General features: G+C 52.8%; 1 protein-coding gene across 6 annotated transcripts in view; it reads right to left on the bottom strand.

Annotated features, from left to right (window-relative positions):
• The window catches only part of ACLY (ATP citrate lyase), a 44,689-nt gene extending 29,058 nt beyond the window's left edge, over window positions 1–15,631 (bottom strand). For 2 of the 6 annotated variants that reach the window (XM_025439641.1, XM_025439642.1), the window contains exons 1-12: window positions 15,507–15,594; window positions 14,760–14,805; window positions 10,991–11,177; window positions 9,732–9,854; window positions 7,668–7,730; window positions 7,013–7,203; window positions 6,444–6,523; window positions 4,729–4,859; window positions 3,805–3,923; window positions 2,617–2,753; window positions 1,648–1,709; window positions 296–413 (exon numbers count right to left, since the gene is read on the bottom strand). In XM_025439641.1, coding sequence (XP_025295426.1) covers window positions 296–413; window positions 1,648–1,709; window positions 2,617–2,753; window positions 3,805–3,923; window positions 4,729–4,859; window positions 6,444–6,523; window positions 7,013–7,203; window positions 7,668–7,730; window positions 9,732–9,854; window positions 10,991–11,177; window positions 14,760–14,805; window positions 15,507–15,594 — 1,345 coding nt within the window. Of the gene's footprint in view, window positions 1–295; window positions 414–1,647; window positions 1,710–2,616; window positions 2,754–3,804; window positions 3,924–4,728; window positions 4,860–6,443; window positions 6,524–7,012; window positions 7,204–7,667; window positions 7,731–9,731; window positions 9,855–10,990; window positions 11,191–14,759; window positions 14,806–15,456 lie in introns of all 6 variants that reach the window. The other 4 variants (XM_025439637.3, XM_025439640.3, XM_025439638.3 and 1 more) reach the window with 3 other exon arrangements.
• Between the last annotated feature and the right edge of the window lie 277 nt (window positions 15,632–15,908).

The following is a 15,908-nucleotide window of genomic DNA, read 5'->3' as shown; positions in this document are numbered from 1 at the left end:
GCCTGCTATCTGTCACATGTGCAGCTCTAACTCTGGTGCTTGGCATAGAGCGGGCGTTCCACAAATATTTGGTCAACAAACAGCTGAATGGAAATGCTTTCTGAACCATTCTGAAGTTTAGGTCAGGGGTTCTGTCAGATGAGCACAGAGAATGTTAGCAGAAGCAAGCTGCACATCCAGAAAGGGGAGGGCAGGAGTACTGAAGTGTCTGCTCACGGAAGTGAGCCTCTTCCAGAAAGCCCACAGAGGTAGGCCACTATATGGTGGTTTGGGAGAGAAAAGGTTCCCATCTTACCGACTTCTCCCATCACCCGCAAGCCCTCTTGATAGTTGGGGCCACCTCTTCGGACAAAGATGGTGACCTCATGCTCTTTCAGGGGCCCCTGGTAATCTCGAATCGCTCTCACGATGCCCTGGAAGCATGAAGGGCCAACAGACATTTGACTAAAAACAAGGCAGTCATAAGTCAGTTAGTTACAATTACAATAAACATACCAGGGTGCACATAACGAAAGTGGCTTCCTCATGGAGAAGCATGGCAGGCACAGGCAGCCAAGAGTTTCACATGTGTGGATTGGACTACGCACAATCAACTGCAAGGCCTGGGACACCCAGGCACTCATGATGTGGCTGACACAGTATTGCAGGATCTGGAAGTCACGCCCCACAACACGCAGGGTGCTGGCTCCAGCCATTATCTCTTATTGCAGTCTGGGGGGAAACTAAGGCCAGGGTCCTATGCAAGAGTTCTCAGAAGTATTAGGACCTGGTCCACTTAAATACTAAAGCTTCTTCCAGCAATTTTATGGAACAGCCCTTGCAAAGGATATCAACTCTGGAAACAATTTGGGACAATGTACAGGTACATATCAGTTCTGTCTCTCCATACAGGAGGCTGGTTCCCTCAGTCAGGAGTGGAGTGTCTACTGTCACCCAAGGTGAATGCACTATACCCAGTTCCTGCTCCAGACCTGAGCACCCAATCAACACTGCTGCCTTTATTATAGGATCACTCAGAAGTGAACACAAAACTGTCAAGATTCACCTGTTTCAGATTTGTTTGTTGAATTGGGACCAATGAAGGAGACCCTGTTTTAGGATAAAACTGACAAGGCCTGGTCTTCCTATTTCTTTAGAACTCAGATTTTCAAGGCTGACATTTATTTATTCATTATTCTCAAGACTTCTAGCAACGACTAAATGGGACACATTCTTTTGAATAACCTCACTGAGCAATCAGACAATACAGAACAAGAAATAGCCTCCTGGGGTGGCTGCTCAGAAGGGGATGACTCCCAAGCCATTATAGTGCTGCTATTCTTCCTGACCAGCAGTCATACTCTGAACTGAGTGCTCACACCCCTGACCTGGGCACACAGACCCAGGCTGATAGGCCCTGGCTGGCTGAACAAGAGCCCCAGATCACTGAACCATTTTCCTCATTGTGACCTTTAGGAGAAGACCCGAATCTATCCCGGTGTCTTCTGCATCCCCAACAAGGAACCCTGGGATAAGCACACCTACTGAATTGGGTAAAAGTCATGGGAACCTGCTTCTGCCTCAAACCTTGCTTATGGAAACCTCCCTTCCTGACTTCCCCCAAACCCACACTCCCTAGAAGCTGCATAGTCCTCTGTGGCTGATTACCTTGAACGTGGCGGCCACATTGGTGAAGTTTGCAATGCTGCCTCCGATGATGAGGATCTTGCCTGTGTTTGAAGTAGAAGGGTTAGAAAGGTAGACATGAACATCTTACCAGATAGCCAACAACTAAGGGAGTTCAAAAGCAAAGGTTCCCCAAGTGTTAAGAGGTATCCATACAGAGGCTGGGTGGGGCAGGGAATAGGCTGGCTTCCCTTGACGTCCGTTCAATCTTAACCAACTCAGCCTTCCATCACCTATGCCACCAAGCAGGTGGTTAGGAACCTCTACATTGTTCCTAGTTGGCACTGAGAAACTCAGTTTGGTTTCTGGATACCCCTAGTGGGAATCTCTTCTGGCCCAAGGGCGGGGAAACTGGTATGTGTAGTCCCCAAACACTGGACAGGTGGTAAAGGGAAGCTGGAAATCCCACAGCCCAGATAGTAAACGTAGAATTGGGCCACTAGGGGTGCCTGGATGGCTCAGTCAGTAAAGCATCTGCCTTCGGCTCAGGTTGTGATCCCTCCTGGGATGAGTCCCACATCGGGCTCCCTGCTTGGTGGAGAGTCTGCTTCTCCCACTCCTTCTGCCCTTCTCTCTGCTTTGTGCTCTCTCCCTCTCTTGTTCTCTCTTTGTGTCTCTCTCTCAAATAAAAAAGATCTTAAAAAAAAAAAAAAAAAAGAAGTAGGCCACTAAGATCTGAGTTTATAGCAGTTGTTAAGAGCACACTGCTACCCCCTTTGCAGTCCCTCATAGGGCTTTATATACATATCACTTCCTTGCCTCTCCAGAGCCTACTACATTTAACAGATGCCACACTGCACACTGTCTAGTTGGAGAAACAGAGGTCCAGAAGCTGAAGGACTAACCCCAGGCTGCAAAGGACTAGGACCACCACCCAAGTGCCTTCTCGCCCAAAGCTATTGCCACTGCAGCACAAGGGGCTGTCCTGGGGAAGGAGCGTGTATATCTCACCGTCTGGGTGCTTCTCCCGGGTCATGAGGGAAAGGATTGTCTTGGCGTAGTCATAGGTCTGCTGTTCGCTGGGGGCACCTGAGTACTCCCCGTAGTTTGCCAGCTCGTTGACACCCCCTAAGTCACAGATGGTATCACTGCCAGGGAGACACAGAAGTCAATGCTGGCTCTGACTGTAGTGGCAGAGGGTGGCAGCCGGGTGCCCAGGAGGACATGTAGATGCCCCCCAAAGCCCAGTAGCCAGCCCACGGAGCCAATCTCTTGGGACTCACACCCTCCAGGTCCACAAAAGGCATGCCTGAAGATCAACTGCACTACACCAGACGCTCCCTGACAGTGAGCTCTGCTAGCCCCAGGCCATTATGGGGCCCTAGACTGATACTGGCAAGTCAAAGAAACAAGGAGCACTTCCAGACACAAGGAAAAATCACATATTGCAGGAGTCCCGGCCAGGCTACCCAACAGGGAAGTGAAATGGTTGCAGCTAGAGGAGGGTCCAGCCAGGCACAGAAGGGAACATGGTAGATCACTGCCTAGAAATAGTGCAGAACCACCAGATATTGCAAACGGTATAGAATACGATCCCAGGGCAGCCCTGGTGGCACAGCAGTTTAACGCCGCCCGCAGCCCAGGGTGTGATCCTGGAGACCCGGGATCGAGTCCCATGTCGGGCTCCCTGCATGGAGCCTGCTTCTCCCTCTGCCTGTGTCTCTACCTCTCTCTCATGAATAAGTAAATAAAATCATAAAAAAAAAAAAAAAGAATACAATCCCAATTTTCCTGTGGAATGTGAAAGTATGAGTACTTATACAGGCATCTAAACAGCTGGAAGGATAAGCAGCACCGTGCTCACTATGGTGACCTACTGGGAGGAGGGGTGGGGAAAGAGCCGGGCAACATTTACTTTTAGGTTCTTCTCTGCATTTATCATACCTGTGTGAAGCACGTATCATTAATCACAGAGATGAAAACCAATAAAAAATAACCTCATTTGGAAGCCAACAAGAAAGTTGCAGAAGGTAGCATACAGGCTTTTACCAGAGCCTCTGCTCTGCATGAAGGGGAGAAAATGAAGAGCCCCACTCCGACCCCCACCCCCACCCCAAGATGAAGCAGTCTGCTCCAGACCATACACACGTGGACTCCGGACACACCCAGCTGCCATCCCTGCAGCAGCCCCTCCGTCACCTGTACACTACAGAGGCGCCACCTCCGGCCACCATGGTCCAGATCCTCCCCTTGGGGTTCAGCAAGGTCAGCTTCAGACTCGCCCCACTTTTGGCATCCAGGTCTGCAATATAAGCTTCCTAGGGACCAGAGAGCAATAGGTGGGCCCTGGAGGTACCCCCTTCATTGGGTCCCAGCTCCCAGGACCCTGCTCCTTTCCCTGGAGACACATGAAGAGGTCCTCAGTTGCCTTAACAGGGCCAAGGAGAGGAGTTGTGTAAGGTCCTATGTGCCTGGGACAAAACATGATGATGTCTCTCAAGTACCGAAACCCCCATGGCCGCAGTCACTGCCTCGGGACACACTTCCCAACTCCTTTCTCTCTGACCTCAAGTTCCTGGCCCTCGTTTCAAGCCCCAGGCCTCACTAGGTCACCCTGCTTCTTTTGTTTTGTTTGGTTTGGTTTTTTTGGTTACCCTGCTTCTACCATGGCCCCCACTCCCAATGTCCACCTGCAGGCCCCATCCCTTCTCCCAGCCTAGCCTCTTCTCCTGGCCTCAGCTATGACTCACAGGCCTGATCCTGTTGTGAGGACCTCTCAAGAGGATGAGGTAGGAAAGAGCAATTAAAATTCTCAGCAAGTGGCCAAAAGAACTACCTTCCTCTGGCAGGATTAGCAAGAGCCACTCGGAATTATCAACAAATCAAGTTAAGAGCCCAGGGAGGTTGATTAAGAGAGAAGTCTAAAAGGATTTCTGGCCATGATTCAGAGGCTTGGCTGACTCCCACTACCCCCTCCTCTGGGGTTTTAAGAAAATTAAATGGTTTCAACCTTCCTTTCCTGCCAAATGTACAGCCCACGAGGGGAGCCTGATGTTCCTCTGAGATCAGTCACCCTCTCCCAGGTCCCCCTCACCCTCCATCTCCTCCCCAGAGCAGCCTTACCTCTGGATAAGCCTCCCGCCCAAAGGGAGGAGGGAACTCTATATCACCCCATTTCACTTTGCAGATGTAGTCAGCCGTGGCATCTATCTTAGCCGCCAAGTCAAGGACATAGACGCCATCTTTGGTCACAACTACAAGAAAAGCAGAGGCAATCAGAGGCAGACCCCAGGCAGAGACAACCACCAACCTCCAAACACCTCCACAGGCTTCCCCACACACCAACCACCTCCCTCCTCCCCCCGGGGGTCCCACCCAGACTTAATAACTAACTGCCCAGCTCCACAGAAGACCAGATGGCCCTTCCACACAGCTTTTACCCCATTAAAAGAAAATCATTTAAGATCACTACCCCTCAGCCCTGACCTACAGGTAATGTGACAGGGAAGTCTGTTTTAGTTGCCATGGCATTAAAAAAAAAATATGTATGTATTTATTTATTTGAAGGGAGGGGGGAACACGTGTGAGTCAGGGGAGGTGCAGTAGGAGAAGGAGAGAAGCAGACTCCCTGCTGAGCACGGAGCCCTATGATCCCACAACCCATGAGATCATGACTTGAGCATAAGAATTGGACACTTAACTGACTAAGCCACCCAGGTACCCCTATGCCATGGCAGATTTTAAACATTTCCTGAAATGCTACATTCTGGGCACCTTGGTAGCTCAGTGGTTGAGTATCTATCTGCCTTTGGTTCAGGTCATGATCCCTGGGTCCTGGGATCAAGTTCCACATCGGGTTCCCTGCAGGGAGCCTAATTCTCCCTCTGCCTATGTCTCTGCCTGTCATTCATTCATTTGTTCATTTACAAGTAAATGAATAAATAAATAAATAAAAATCTTAAAAAAAAAAAAAAAAGGAAGAAAGTACAATGGTACATTCCATACCTTAAATCTAACCATTGACCCTTCCATAGCTTTGCCATTAAAACAAAAAGCATTAAAGTAAAGGCTGCTGTCAGAATACCCCTGATGGGAAGCCCAGAGTGTGTACATCTGGGTTTCCTGAGGTTGGCTGGGAAGCCTTCAGTGTCTGGGGAGTGAGAAGCCACGGGGTGCACTGGGCCCCCAGCCAGGATTCACTTACTGCCATCTAACTGGACATTCATCTTCCCTTCACCCCAGGGCCATTTAGCTAATTAAGTTAGCACAGAACCATCTGGTTCATTAGAGGGGCTGCATCTCCAGCTAGAATCTGGAATCGGACTTTGCCCTGAGCAGTCCTGGCCAGAGCCAGCTCACGCCACCCTCCTCTCTCACAGCCTGAGAGGCTTGGACTAAGGTCTTCCCAGCCTTGGGGCTCAATGATTGACCAACTCCTGGGGGGGTGCTCTGAGGGCACTCAGAGGAAAGAAGGGCTTGAATGGTCAGACCTGTGCAGAGGCAGCCCAGATCCTGGCAGTACAGCTTAACCCACGGGCAGGAACACCCAGTAGGTAGAGAGATCAAAATCAGGACTTCCCCATCACAGAACAAATTGAAACCAAAGAAAGCTGGAGTTGGTCAAAGAGGAATAATCATGGTCTTCTGAGAGCTCAGAAACAGGAGATTGCACTCCATGAGCCCAGACATCCCTCTGCAAACACACTTGTCTGTATTGCCCTCTACCAGTGTTGGGGGTGGGGTCTGGTGTTCTGAATGTCAATGTCAGGGTTACCACAGGCACTGGGACCCTATTGTAACTGACCCTCGCCCAGGCCCACCCCAGCAGAGCCAGTTACCAAGGGGGTTGATCTCGAGGTAGGTGAAGTACAGATCTTCATAGAAATTGAAGAGGCCAGAGATAAAACTGGCCAGAATCCTAGAGGGGGAGCGAGAAGGGGATGGTCAATCCTCAGGGAGCCACGGAGCAGGCTCAGCAGCAGCCCCTCAAACATGCCCTCTCTATAGCAACCTCTCACTGCCACTGACAGCTCCACTTCCTAACACTCGCCCTGCCAACCTCTCATTTTCTTCTAGTGAACCCTGCTCCCTGGACATCACTCTTCAGCCATCCAGGCGGAAAGGAGCTGTCAGGCATTAAGCTGGAGGCGGTGATGCCAGACACAGGGGCAACGAGGTGAGGGACACTGCTGGCATATTTCAATGTGAGCCAGCCTCCTGTCCGCCCCCAGTACCCGTCCCTCCTCGGGACGGGTACAGGCTGTGCCCACCCTCCCACCCAGATGCTGGGGCAGGTCAGCAGATGCCCTCATGGGGAAGACTGCCTTGCTTTCCCTACTCTGTGCCCTGAGCTGTCAGCCTTCCCCACTTCCCTGATGCCACCTGCCTGCCCTCCCTCTCACTCAACTCTTTCTTGTCGCCAGGAGCATGGACCAGCAGGTGTTTCTTGATGTCCTCGGGATTCAGTTTCTTGTCCACACCAACGAGCAATTTCTGGGCTTTGGCATCCACGTCGCCCACGTCCACCCCACCTTCATGGTGGAACAGAACATAGTCCCCTTCTCGGGTAGCGTAGATGCAGACATAGAACTCCTCCGCCTTGAAGGGGAAGCCAATACTACAGGAGTGAGGGGCACTCACCTGGGGAGCCCAATCCCTGTCGTCTCATTTCTAAAACCCTAGTAGGGAACACTCACCTGGGGAGACCTGTCCCCCATCTTCCCCTCGGGGACAAGAGGAGAGAAAAGGTCACTGCCTCGCTAGCTGACAACCTCAGCCACTGTGAACTGACCTGGGGGAGGATGCCTACCTCTAAGTCTTTCTCATCTCAGCGCTGAGAAGTTCCCTCTGTTATGAGCCTTGATTCCTCCCTGCTACAAACTAAGTCTTTTCCTTCATCTCTGGACTGCCTGCTCCATGGCACCCTCAGACCACTGGTGAAGCTTCAGAGACTCTGGTCCCTTTGACTTTTCTCCAGTAGCTTCGTTTCTTCTTTTACCATTTTAGGGTTGACGAACACAAAGGAAGGGAGAAGACCCAGCCTGAAGCCACCTCACACATACCTGACTGTGGGGAACGAAGGGTTCAATCAGAAAGTTCTTGAGGAAGCCTCGGGCCTTGCCAACCTATGGGGATCAAGGAATATAAAGCTTGGATGGACAGCATATCTTGTTCCCCAGGACAGGACTGCCCTCTGCTCCTCCCGCCTGGCTGTCCCATCGGAGGTGGGGCCCAAGTACTACTGCTACAACATCTGACAGAGCTAGGTTTTCCAGGAAAAACAAAAACAAAAACAAAACAGGGCAATGGGGTCACAGACCCCTAAGCTAAAGAAGTCTTCATGAGATAGTCTTTTCCGTTCACTGCCCTCATTCCAGCTACACTTTGAAGTGTACTGACCTCATACGTTCTTTTTCTGCCTCATCTAGAGGCTGACAAACAAGCTGGGCAGACAATGTTGCCCCAGCCCCAAAGTCACAGACAACAGGAGTCCTCTCCCTCCTGCCGTCAGCCGTGCAAATTAAAGAGCCCAGACAAATCAAGGCACTCCATCCCAGAGCTCAACCAGAGAGACACCACCCAAGGATGGAAGTCCAGGCCCAGGGAATAGCAGGGATGGGTGCAGGGGGAGGGAGTGAGAACCTGACAGGGAAAACTTCACACACACTTTCCTGGCTGAGGATAACAGACCTGCAGAGCTAATCAGTTTGAGTGTGTCCCTGGAGCCTGCTGAGGCGAGACAGTCCTCATCCCAGTGTGTCCCGAAGCCCCCGCCCGCCCATGTGCGTCACTGCTGAGTCAGGAACCAGACAGTGATCCATCAGAGCTAATGAGCCGCTCCTGCTGGGACTGACGCTGCTGCCAGCTCAGACATTGCTGGCATCCCCCTCCCAAGGGCCAGCCTAAGGACCTCCCTGGAGATAAACATTCAGCCCCTAACCTTGCCATCCTCTCCCCAGACGACTGCAAGCACAAAGGCCAGTCAAGATCCCTCTGCCTCCAGGTCCATGTACGACTTTAAGAAGCCCTCTTTAAAAAAAAAAAAAAAAAAAAAAAAGAAGCCCTCTTGACTCCAAGAGCCAGAAACTGAGAAATTACCATGAAGAGCTAATTTGAGAAAGCCCAGTAAGAGAGGAAGACAGTCCACTGCCATCCTCATCCTACTTCCAGGACTGCCAAGGAAGAGAATAGCTCACCCCTGGTCACAGTCACAGGACAGCACACCCTCCCTGGTCTCAGGGACACCTGAGCCCCCTCCCCCTCTCCAGCCCCTTCTAAGAGGGAGAAGAACTGCAATTTTATCCCTAAGCCTCTCCTTGCCTTCCCAAACCATATCTCACTTTAGCTCTCATCTACAGAGCAGACATTAATCACCAAGCTGGGAGAAGCCAAAAACTGAATTTACTCTTCAGTATTAACAGTCTCATCTGAGTCTCTCGGCCCCAAACAGTCTGTATCTCCCTTCTTGAACAGTACCACCCCCGTCCCCCTTTGGTATACACGTCACAAGCTGCCATGCCTTTTCTGGAAACTGAAAAGAAAGGAATTCCCAGGGACGTCTGGGTGGCTCAGTCGGTTGAGCACTTCCCTTCAGCTCATGCTCATGATCCTGGGGTCCTGGGATTGTGCCCCGCATCAGGCTCCTTGCTCAGCTAGGAACCTGATTATCCCTCTCCCTCTGCCTGCTGTGTGCTTACTCTCTTACTCTCTCTCTCCATCAAATAAATAAATATTTTTAAAAAGCAAGCAAGCAAGCACGGGAGGGAAGGAGGGAAGGAGGGAGTGAGAGAGGGAGGGAAGGAGGGAAGGAGGAAGGAAAGAAGGAATTCCCAGAATGGGCCTCAGAGTCCCATCTCCATGATCACCTTTAAAGAAACACCATTTTCACCCAGCTGTGAACTGTACTGGGGTGACTTTTGCAGCTCATCTTGCCATTCCCTGATGGCAGAGCTGGGAATGGGCACCATGATTAGCCCTGCCATTCAAGTTAGCTCTTCAGGACTCTCGCCTTCCCCAGGCTACAGTGTGGATAGGTGAAGGGTAACCCACAGTGCCACTGATCTGGAGGTGACCGCCTCTGCTTCTGTTACAAGAGCATCTCCACCTCAACCTGTCCCCATACTCACGGTGGCCTCCTGTCCCAGCCGTGGTTTCAGCCAGGACTTAACGCCTTCGAGTGTGAGGTTGACTCCCACTAGGCCGAGCTTTCCACGCCGTTTGATCAGCTGGTCTGGCTTGACTACCAAACTCTGAAATGAGAGGGGTTTGTATGTGGAGCAAGGAAAGGGAAGGGCAAGAGGCTATAGTTTGGGGACCCAAAGCACAGGAAAGCCTGTGTGGCTTCTAATCCATGCACCTACTCTTCAGGGTCAACTTCTGGAAGCTTCCTTCCCCTCTCCCAGCCTACACCTTTCTTTTGCTAACCAGAAATCTAGAGCCATCCATGGCCCAGGATCGGGCCTGGCAGAGTAGGTGCTCGCCAAATCCCTGCTGAATGAATGATTCACTACCCTCTCTATGTGGTATCTTAGCTTCACTGAACCATGAACTCTTCAGAATATGGATCAGCACCTGTGATCCAAAAGGAAGAATAGAGACAGAGCCCTGGGGTGACAAAGGACCTTAGAGACCTGATCAATCCTATCCCGGTGCTTGATCCTGCCTACAAGCCCCACAAGCAGCCCCTAAGCACTCTCACACACTGCTAGCCAGGAAAGGCACCATCTCCTAAGGCAGCAGGAGGGAATATACACCCCCAGAACTTGCCGCGGGTCCTAGTCCTGCTCTCTGGGCCCTACCCAGGAAGTCTGCACTTCCCAACAATGGCCCTGTAAGGAATCAGATGAAGGAGCCTTGACCCCAGACTCCAGGCCAGCTGCCCAAGGCTATCAGCCATTCTACACAAAGTTCACAGCACATTTCCTTGTGGACACATTCCTGTTATGCTCCATTTGGGGGGTGGGGCACAAACCTACTTTTACTGAACATCTACCAAGTGCCACGTGGCACACTAAATGCTTTCCAGACGTTACTGCTAATTCTGTACTGTTCACAGGGTGAGTGTTACGCTCACCTGACAGATGGGGAATTAAGACACTCAAGAATGGTAAAACAGCTTGCTCCAGGCCACATGTTTAATCGACAGACAGCTTCAATCTGGACTCCAGTTTGTCCAGTTCCAAGCCCATGTGCTGTCTCCTACGAGGGCACCTCAACATGTGGGGTCCACAGCAGAACACAAAACCCCACTCAATGCACTGCACACTGTCTATTGATGCGGGCAGTATGCCATCACGTGACTTGTTGTGATGTCTCCACTACACCAATCCTTTCTCTTCCTCTGACCTTGGGCCTGGAAGAAGGGGCCCGGGGAGGGCAGGCTCACCTGGCTGAGCAGCCAAGGGTGGTCCTGCAGCAGGCGGGCCCAGTCTGTGTCAGGGGTGACCCGGGCATACTTGAACCGGTTCTGGATGGCCGAGGTGGTGCAGATGTACTTGTAAAGGAGTTCTTTGCCTGTCTGCTCTGAAATCGCCTTTGCCGACATGGCTGCAGAGGGACCCGCTCTACCTGTTGGGGGAAGAGGAGCTGGTAGGAAGGGGCAGGGGAAACAGATCAGTATACAGCTGCCCCCAGACAATAACATCAGATCTTAGTGCTTCTCAAGAGAGGGAAAGAAAACTGGCTCAGTCGGAGGGATGGAAGGGAGATCTTAATGACCACTTCTGACAGCAGGGAAGGAGGATCAGGAAATGATGGGAGAGAAGGTAGTGGAGAAAAACAAAGGTGGTATTTTCCCCCAGGACTCTTGGCCTCAATCCTGTCTCTACTTTCTTCTCAGCAAACCAACTCACATTCGTCTCGCAGTAAAAGGTAGCTGGATGGGGAGACAGGAATACCAGTGTGTGACCCAAACCCGAGTACTGGTCACACTCGAGGTCTCACACAGACACGGAAACACACCCTTTGGTTCTGTGACCTACGGGGCGCCCAGCCAGAATTGTGCAATGCTACCCTTACTCCCCCTACAGGTTTTATCCCCCCCACGCCCAGACTCACCCACTTCACACACTTACTCTCATCACCAACCAGGCTGAGAGCCAGGCAAGTGAGTTTACTTAACCTCAGGCAGGATCAAGTCCCGAAGGAGCAAAGAGGAAGAGTCATCTCAGAGTTTATTTCTCCCAGGACATTAGGCTCCCACCCTTGAGTTCAGAGCAGACACAGGGCAGGGGAACAGTGACCTTCAGTGCATCCCACCCGCTCCAATGAGTCACCCAGCAGCTAGTTTAGAGCAAGCCAGGGGCCTCTTTGGGGACCGCTCTGTACTGGTCACTTCTAACTGAGCCAGAGCTGGGGAAGGAGCCAGAAGTCATCTTTGGTCACATGCATGTAGACGCTCATCTTACATGAACCCTGGGAAGTACACTGAAATTCACCTCTTTCTTAGTTGAGGAATAAAAGTTCAGAGGAATTAAGATAACTAGCCCCAAAAGTCAAACTAATAAGCAGGAGACCCAGGACTTGAACTCAAATCCTTATTCCTGGTCCCCAGAAAACGCCTAACACCTCAGCCTTAGAGAAAAGACCATTTCTCCAAGGACCAGGCCGTGGCCCCCCCTTCACCTCACAGAAGAGTCTGTGATGACAATCTCCTTATTTTCCCACTCCACTGCTGTGTCCTGAAACACCCATTCTCTCATGGGTAGTGACAGGAGCAAGTTGGGGAAAGGAATGAGAGGTGGGGGGAGGGAATGAAAGGAAACCATCATTCATGCTAAGAGTTTGTCCAGATCAGTAAAAGTCACTCCAATCTCTCCCACAAAGATCCAGAACTGAAGCTGCTGAGTTTGCTGGAGAAGAAAAGTCGTTCAAATAAAGGAGGGCAGAGTTAGAGGCCTGGCTGGGTTATATACCCAGGAAGGTTGGTCTCCATCCCCAGCTCAGGACAGGCCAAAGTTCCAGAGGCCACACTCCACCTCCCTCCCAACTGACCAGGCTGGGGCTTCAGGTTCTCACTCTGGCTTGGCTGGCCCCCTCAGCCTCCCAGCTAGTCTCCAGCTCAGCACAATGGGTGCTTTCAGTCTGGTGTCTGGCCCAAAGTGGGGTAGTTGGGAAGGGGCTCAAAAGAAATGTTTCCTTTTCTAGCCTTCCCCTGGGATGACTTCCGGCTCCTCCTCGACATGTTTCCGAAGGCGATGCCTCAACCAGCCCCAGTGTCCCACAGTCCTCCACCCCCCACCCACTCCAGCTCCATTTCCCAACCTTCTTGACTTCAGACCAGAAAAACTGGTCCTGAAATCAGATGGGTACACCTGCCCCCACCCCCCTCCCAAACAGAGTATATAACCCAGGGCAGATGAATCAGGGAAAGGAGGGCACAGCTGCTGACCACCCTCAGCAGTTCAGACATATCAGGCACCAGTGATCACAAACTCCAGGAGGAAGGAGCCCCTCAGCTAAGCCTCCCCAGCAGAGAGCAGTCTGATAGACACTCCCAGAACAACGACCCCCCAAACCTGGCACCTCCCAAAGCAGACAAAAGATAAGGCTGAGAAAAGAGATGTTCTGCAGCTGAAAAATCACAACTTTCTTGAGCCCCAGATCAAATCTCAGACCCAAGAGATCATTTCCACAGGGTCCTGGAGGGAGGGGGGAGACACAACACAGGCACAATATAGGATAGAACATATTTGCCATCTTACCAAAACAACAGATGCCACCAGAGCACTGTGGCTTAGATGGGGCAGGGCCTTTCAAGGCCCAGGCAGGATTTATATGATAGAGTAACAGTAGGGACAGTATCTGGCCTTTGCATATTCACCAATGCAGGGTAAGGCTCACAAACCCAGGGAATAGACTGGGTAGAGAAAGCTCAAAAATTTAATCATTCGGGGTGGGTGGTCTTGGTAGTCTCTCTAGGGCCACGGCTCTTCATCTATTTGAGGTCTCAGACTCCTGAGCACCTAAAGCCCAGAAAAATGTGCCCCTACCTGACTGTGCATATCATTTCAAGGCGCTTCTGATTATGACCACAGACCATCACTTAAGAGAATCTGCTCTAGTGACAATGGGACATAAAGTGTTAAAAAACAAAACAAACATCCCCCACCCCCGCCCCAAATCAAGTGTATACCAATCTGGATCTGGGAATCCAGGCCACCAACTCCCCAAGGGCTGAATTATGTGGTCAAACTGATGACAGGTGGTTTTAGGACAGAGTTAAGACCCCCGGGGTCTGCTTTGAGGCCCCAGGAACTGTCACCTAATACCAAGTAAATCATTCGGGGGAAATCATGCCAAGGAACCTGAACACACACACACACTCACTCTCTTTCTCCCCCCTCAAAGGAAGGACTTTATGTGCTGAATGGGGTCTTTTCTGTAGACAGGTAAGCAACCCAGGATTGAGTTCATCCACAGCAGCCACTGAGGGGTGAGGCAGCCCACAGTAAGGCTGAATGAAAGGAGTTCATCCCCCAGGAATGTACCCCTGGGACACAGCCAGTGCAGAGGAACCACTGGGGATGCTACTTAGGGTCTCTGTCTGGGAAAGACAGAAAGCATTCATTTTTAGGTTAGTATCCATAAGATTGGTGTGGTTTTTGTTTCTGAGAGGACAAGCAATTCCTGGAGGAAAAGGGAGAAGCAGAATTCTGTGAGGGTCCCCTCCTGCAGCAAGCATAGTGTCAGAATGCGGGTGGAGACACCAGCTACCCGGTGTCCAAGGGCTCTTCCTGTCACCTTGGCCCAACCTGTTAAAGTTCTCTCAGAGATGAAAGTTACCAGCCCTGGGCAGCTGGGGTCTACCAGCTTTTCCTCACCCAGTATTTCAGATATCCAAGGATCTGAGCCGGCTGCAAGAGCAAAGTCAAAGGGTGGAGGGAGTAGGCTGGCCAGCCAAACTGTGCCATGCACTGCTCCTTCCCGCTAAAACTGCCCTGCCAGGCAGACCCTAGGGGACTCCCAAAGGCCGAACTCCTGGGTACTGCACAGTATCTGGCAAGGTTGGAGGGCAGCTGGCGCTGGGTCTGGCCCTCAGCCAGGCCCTACAGGAGGGCGGCGGCCGCATCCTGAGGCTCCTTCAGGACCCAGCCTTGGCCAGGCTCCGCGTCAGCGCCTGAGGTGGGGAGGGAGAGTGGCACTCTGGCCATCTGTCGCTTGGAGGCTGGGCCCGGAGGCACTTCCAGAGCGAGGAGGGTCCTACCCGCTGCCCCACAGGCAGGTCCCCACAGCGAGGCCAGGCCTCGGGCACCGTGGGACCGCCCGGCCCCGCGTGGCTGCCAAGGCTGTGCATCCCGCTCGCTCCCTCCACTTTCTCCGCGCGGGACTCGGTCGACTCTTCACAAAAAAATTGAGGAAGGAAAAAAAATTAAAAAATAAAAAATTGAGGAAGGGCCTGAGCCCGGGCAGGAGTGGGGCGAGTGGCCACCACTCTTCCTACTTCCCGTCCCCCGCGTGCGGTGGGGAGACCCGGATGGGCACACAAGGGAGCCCGCTGAAGCCCGAAGAGGCTCAAGGACTGGCCCCCGGTCGGGGTGAGGGGCGCCCGGATAGCGCAAAGGCAGCGTGGCGGAGGGAGAAGCAGCCAGGACGACGGCTCACTGCGTGCAAATTCCCAGAAACTGGAATGTGGGGGAGTGGGGGTGGGGCCGCCGACACGCGGCCACCAGCCGGGGCTCGGAGCGAAGGCTAACCTAAAGCGAAGACCCCCAGAACTTGCAGGCAGGTGCAGGGAGGGCACGTGAGCACCAAGCCGGCGTCGGGGAAGGCGGTTCCGGGTTGGGGGAGGGAGGCGGGAAGCTCCCGGGGCAGGTAGGGTCCCTCTCGCGACGGCAGCAGCCCGCCACTAACCTCGCTGCGAAAGTCCGTGCGCGGCGCTCCCTCCGCAGGCCCCGCCTCACCGCCCAATGCCCGGAGCGCTCCAGCCTCCAGCAGACGCCCGGGATCCGGCTTTTGTCCGGGCCCCTGCGGGCTTCTCCCCGCCCCCATCGGCACACGGAGCGAGCGACTCTGCGATTGGTCACACGCGTTCCCTAGCCTGAGCGCCAGGGCTCCTCCCAATTCGCTGCCCGGTATAGCTCCGCCCCAGGGGGAGGGACGCAGGGTCTGCTGGGACTTGTAGTCCACCTGGAGCGTCCGTCCAGACAGCTGGACGGCACCGCCTCTCGGGAGCCGGCAGGGCCGGGGAGGGGCTGGGGGCGGGGCTGGGGCGGGGCTTCGGGTGGGGAGATGGGCCGGTCTATGCTGGAGAAGAACGTACGGGGCGGGGGGCCGTGGCCTGATCACTTAGGGGCTGGGCCGAC

This window comes from Canis lupus, chromosome 9, assembly GCF_003254725.2.
Source record: "Canis lupus dingo isolate Sandy chromosome 9, ASM325472v2, whole genome shotgun sequence".
Classification (NCBI taxonomy): Eukaryota; Metazoa; Chordata; class Mammalia; order Carnivora; family Canidae; genus Canis; species Canis lupus.
This window is presented reverse-complemented; position numbering and strand designations above follow the sequence as displayed.